At 61.4% G+C, this 4,922-nt stretch overlaps 3 protein-coding genes across 3 annotated transcripts in view; all 3 read right to left on the bottom strand.

Moving 5' to 3' along the window:
* Positions 1 to 940: 940 nt before the first annotated feature.
* On the bottom strand, positions 941 to 1,702 carry LOC105001245 (hemoglobin subunit alpha-I/II). Its single transcript, XM_010857432.1, has 3 exons — positions 1,575 to 1,702; positions 1,269 to 1,473; positions 941 to 1,165 (listed from the first exon to the last, which is right to left on the bottom strand). The coding sequence occupies exons 1-3, from the start codon at positions 1,667 to 1,669 to the stop codon at positions 1,037 to 1,039; spliced, it is 429 nt and encodes a 142-aa protein (XP_010855734.1). The 5' UTR covers positions 1,670 to 1,702; the 3' UTR covers positions 941 to 1,036.
* A 1,448-nt stretch (positions 1,703 to 3,150) lies between these two features.
* On the bottom strand, positions 3,151 to 3,926 carry HBM (hemoglobin, mu). Its single transcript, XM_010857417.1, has 3 exons — positions 3,813 to 3,926; positions 3,453 to 3,657; positions 3,151 to 3,340 (listed from the first exon to the last, which is right to left on the bottom strand). The coding sequence occupies exons 1-3, from the start codon at positions 3,902 to 3,904 to the stop codon at positions 3,212 to 3,214; spliced, it is 426 nt and encodes a 141-aa protein (XP_010855719.1). The 5' UTR covers positions 3,905 to 3,926; the 3' UTR covers positions 3,151 to 3,211.
* Positions 3,927 to 4,670: 744 nt separating this feature from the next.
* The window catches only part of LOC105001268 (hemoglobin subunit zeta-like), a 15,056-nt gene continuing 14,804 nt past the window's right edge, over positions 4,671 to 4,922 (bottom strand). The window contains exon 6 of the mRNA XM_010857453.1: positions 4,671 to 4,799. Within this exon, the coding sequence (XP_010855755.1) occupies positions 4,671 to 4,799 (129 nt within the window). The remainder of the gene's footprint in view (positions 4,800 to 4,922) is intronic.

Raw genomic sequence — 4,922 nt, 5'->3', positions numbered from 1 at the left:
TTTTTTTTTTAACCACTGAGCCGCTGGGGAAGTCCCCTGTGAAAACGTAGGTGGATTTTAATTTTTCATTTATTTTCTACATTTAAATAAAAGTGAATGGGGCTGCGGGATAGTGGAAGAGTACGTGGTGAGAGGGGAAGTAACTCCCCAGCTGTTCAGAGGTCCTTGCCCCAAAAGAACGTGATCATCAGTGGCCCCGCCACCCTCCTCACCTTTTATCCAACGCAGAGTTGCCCTGAAGACGAGGGTGGGGGGCTGGGCTGGAGGCGCTGATTGGGTCCTTAAGGGCTACAGGGTGGGTTGGGTGTTCGAGGTTCCAGAGTGGAGTCCAAGGGCCTTTCTGAAGGCTGCTCACAGGACCAAGGCAGAACTGCCAGGAGACCCCAGAAGCCCGGATGGATGTGGGAAGGGGGCTTAGAGGCCAGGGAACGCAGGGCTAGGGGCACAGTGAGCTTCGCAGACTCCAGGGACAAGGGAGTGAGGAGCCTGCTGAAGACGGCAGCGAGCTAGAGGCCCCTCTTCTCACTGACTGCCCCTCCCCCGCAACGCCGCAGAGAGTTCCTGTGACCCAGGACGGGTGCCTGGGCCGCGATCCCTGTTCCGATCCCCCTTGTCTCTGATAAGGAGGAAGTGGAATCTCCTGGAGGTTGTCCTGCCCCTACTTTTGCACAAGGAAGAGCCTATTTGTGTGGTTTGCTTTTGTTTTCATCTAACTATGTTTAAGGGGGATCAGAAAAATTTCGAAACAGGGTGGCCATTTCAGCACTCCCCACCTCAGAGAGAACCCTTGGAAGTCTTCCCAGGAGGGGAACTTGGTTCAGCAGATTCTGGGACCCTCAGCCTTAGCTCCCCGCCCTCCTCCACCCTCCCACTCTTAGGGACTGAGAACCACGCCCACCCCGGCCGGTTCGCGGACACAGAGACCCGAGGCTACAGACACTGCAGCCCACTCAGACTTTATTCAAAGATCAGGAGGTGAGAGTGCGCAGAGCGCAAGGGGGCTCCAGGCCAGGGTAGGGGTCGCCGAGGCTCCAGCTTAACGGTATTTGGAGGTCAGCACGGTGCTCACGTTGGCCAAGAACTTGTCCAGGGAGGCGTGGACCGCGGGGGTGAAATCATTGGGGAGGTGGGAGGCCAGGGTCACCAGCAGGGAGTGGCTCAGAAGCTGCCGAGAGAGGGGACGTCAGGGGGGCGGGGCTGGGTGGGGGCGCCGCCGCATTCTCTGCCCCGCTAGCCCAGATCTGTCCCGGCCCGGCCCGCGAGCTCACCTTGAAGTTGACCGGGTCCACACGCAGCTTGTGAGCGTGCAGGTCACTCAGTTCAGACAGGGCACCGGGCAGGTCGTCCAGGTGTCCCACCGCTTTGGCCAGCGCGGCGGCCACCTTCGCGCCGTGGCCCTTGACCTGGGCGGAGCCGTGGCTCAGGTCGAAGTGGGGGAAGTAGGTCTTGGTGGTGGGGAAGCTTAGGAACATCCTGGGTGAAGAGGCGGGAAAGCCGGGCTTAGGCCGAGCGGCCCGGGACAAGGACGCGCCCGGCGTGCGGCCCGGTCCCCTCGGGGCAAGTGCGGTGCTCACCTCTCCAGGGCCTCTGCGCCATACTCTGCAGCGTGGCCGCCAACCTTGCCCCAGGCGGCCTTGACATTGCCCTTGTCGGCGGCAGACAGCACCATGGTGGGTTCTCTCAGAGTCTGGGTCTGGACCAGAAGAGTGCGGGGCTGCGAGTGCGCGAGCTTTTATGCTCCCGGCGCCAGGGGCACGCCCGCCCGCGCTGCGCTCATTGGCTGGCGCGAGGCCAGGAGGTGCTGGCCTGGAAAGATGGGTCTGGATAGTGTGTGGGGTGTCGGGGTCCCAAGGTGGCCCCTGCCCTGTCCCGCTTTGGCTGCAATCCAGCTATTTATGGTACCTTCTACCCTGGTTCTGTGGGTTGAACAGCTCACGCACTTTTCTGAGCCACCCAAACCCCCTGGAACCGAGTTTGTACCCACGCTGGGGTAGCATGGAGGTTTCCGTTTGCCAGTCTGGGAGAGGAACACAATCTTTTCCGAAGTGAAGCAAGCTGCTTTCGCACTAAAGGGCAGAGACCGAGGGGGGTTCTGCCCAGTCTGGGTGAGGGGTTAGTGTCCAGCATCCCCCTTCAAACTTGGTCACTGACTGTCCAGCCCTGCACATACCTGAGACTGTCATCCAGGGAACCATCCTCATTCAGAGTTTGGAGAGCTTGGAGGGTTGGGCTCTTGTCTTTGCAAAGGCTCTGGACTGATCGCTAAGATCCGTGCCCCAGTGCTGCCGAGGAGAGATTGACAGTGTGTGTGTCTGTCTGTCTGTGTATAAGATGGGGCGCTATGGCCCAGGGGCTGCAGAGACTGAGCCAGAGTGCTGGAGCTGGGGTGGGGGTTGGGTAGACTCGGGCCTGCCTGACAACCAGCCTTCCTTAGGATTATTATTTCAAAAATCACTTCAAAGACCCAGTGAAGTTAGGGATTTTTTGTTCGGGTGCATAAGGCTCAGATTGCTTAGGGACATGCATAGTGTCACACAGTGTGTCTATGTGGACTAGGAATGTGTCGACATACCCCACTCTCTGCCCCAGGAGATTCAGAGGAAGGGACTAATTCGGACGAGGGCCAGGCACTGAGACTGAGACTCGAGTTGGAAGAAATGGAGGAGGAACAGAGGTGAGGTCCAGGGATCCCTGGACCACCAAGTCTGTTTGACCTCAGGCCAGAAACTTGGTTGAGGGTCTCTGGTGCCCGCTACTGTGTGTTAAAGAGGGGAAGATTGACACTTGCAGTTCCTGAGGGAGCTAGCAATGGAGATGAGAGTGAATGAGGACGTGCTTAGCCAACCGTCTGGCAGCCGCGATGCCGAAAGGGAGTACTCCATGGGCCCACCACATGACGCTGCCCCAGGAGGGCAACTGTCTCAGGGTGCCAGGCGCGTTCCAGACCCAGGACTGTCAGCCCTGGAAATGTCCTCATTCAGGCTGTGTTGAGTGCCAGAGGCCCTGCTCCTAGGCCCCTGGTTCCACTGTCAGCAAAGATTCGGTGTTGCACCCTCCGGTTCCTGGAGTCTCCCCTAAGGACCCGGAGGTTCTCCGACCGGCGACTTCGACGCCAGTCCGTCTGCTCCCCAAAGAACACACGTGCGCAGGTTCCAGCCTACTGAGGCCTGTTTATTGAATTTCGCAGACCTAGACCCGCGGGGCACGGAACTCAGCGGTACTTCTCCGTCAGCACCACGGCCACGCCCGTCAGGAACTTATCCCACGCCGCCTGCATCTCCACCGTGAACTCGCCCTGCAGGTGGGAGGCCAGCACCACCTGGAAACACTGGATCACCAGCTGCCGGAGAAGAGGCCGGTGAGAAGGGCCCTGTCCTCGCCGGTGCCTCCCCGAACGCCTCCCCTCCCGCCTAGGCTGCGCCGCGAGCCCTGCTGCGCCCCGGGTGGCTCACTGGGAAGTTGGTGGGGTCCACGCGCAGCACTTGTGCGTGCAGGTCGGCAAGCGGGCTCAGGACTGCGCGCAGGTTGTCCATGTACTGCACGGCCACGCCCACCGCCTGGAGCATGCGTTGACCGTGGCTCAGCAGCTGCACCTCGTCTGGGTGGTCACCCAGATGTCTGAAGTAGACCTTGGTGCTAGGGTACACAGTGAAGAGCCTGCGGGAGCAGGGATGTGGGGAGGACGGTCCCTCCAACGTCTGCGCTGCGCAGACCCCGGGAAAACCCGCTCAGACTCGCCACCAACCCGGGACTCAGTCCCAGTACCCTGGTCTCCTCCTCCCAGCGATTCTGGAGACCCCGCCCCAACCCACCTGCGCAGCAGCTCCGCCCCGAAGGGCGCCTCGTGTCCGGCTATCAGGTCCCAGACCTGTGTTATGTGGGCGCGCTCTTGGGCGCTGAGCATGACGCTGGCGTGGCGTGCTTTAGGGGCCGCGCCAGCCGCCCCGGCCTCCTTATAGCGGCCCCCTCGTGGCGCCCCGCCCGCCCTTATCTTCAGGAGCGCGGCGAGAACCTGGCGACCCAGGTCGCCAAGCCAGGTTCTCCTCACCGCGGAGAAACTAAATCACGCCGTGTGTGGGTGCCTTTGCTGCAGACTTTAGATGGGTCTGCAATTATTCCCCTGAAGGCAAAGTTACTGCTCCGCCAGACAGAGCCAATGGAGGGACAGGGAGAAAGCGCGTGGGGCAGGGAGCCCCCTTAATCCGAGGGGCCAGGAGGTTTCAAGGGTCCTCGCAGCGGTGAGCTGGGATGACAAACTCTGAGGGAAGTACTCTGAGTCCCGACGCATACCCACCGCGCTGAGTGAAGCCACAGACTGGGTGACATGGGGTGGGACAGAGGTCCCAGTGCAGGTTTGACCCGAGAACGCGGCGTGGACGGTCCTGGGCTGCCCTTGCTCCCTTCGGTAGCGACTCTGGGCTCTGCAGGCCAAGGACCGCTCCAAAGCGCCCCTTGGAGTCACTCCAGGCCGGGGGGTGACACCGTATTGGGCTGCGTTCCTGCGAAGTCCCCATTCTCTCCCGTCACTCTCCCTTCTTTCCCCCAATACTGAGAACGCACGACCAGGCTCCTTCCATCCTCATCCATTTATTGGGGGTCCCTATGAAACACTAATAGGGTGCAGGGGAAGAAGAGGGCTCGAAGCCTGTTCTAGGGGTCCTGCGACGGCCTCAGCGGTACTTCTCCGTCAGGTCGCCGGACACGATCGACAGGAACTTGTCCCAGGCGGCGTGCACGTCGGCCGTGAAGTCGGCGGGGAAGTGCGAGGCCAACGTGACCAGCAGGCAATGGGACAGGAACTGGGGCGGGAGGGAGAGCGGTCAGCGCTGGCGGCCCGGACGAAGCTCCGCCTCCGCGACCTCGCCCCGCCCTCCGGGACCCCGGCCCAGGGAGCAGCCCCGCCCCGAGGCCTCGCCCCGCCC

This window comes from Bison bison, unplaced genomic scaffold, assembly GCF_000754665.1.
Source record: "Bison bison bison isolate TAMUID 2011002044 unplaced genomic scaffold, Bison_UMD1.0 scf7180017854880, whole genome shotgun sequence".
Lineage (NCBI taxonomy): Eukaryota > Metazoa > Chordata > Mammalia > Artiodactyla > Bovidae > Bison > Bison bison.
The sequence above is the reverse complement of the archived record's forward strand: the minus strand, read 5'-3'. Positions and strand labels throughout refer to the sequence as shown.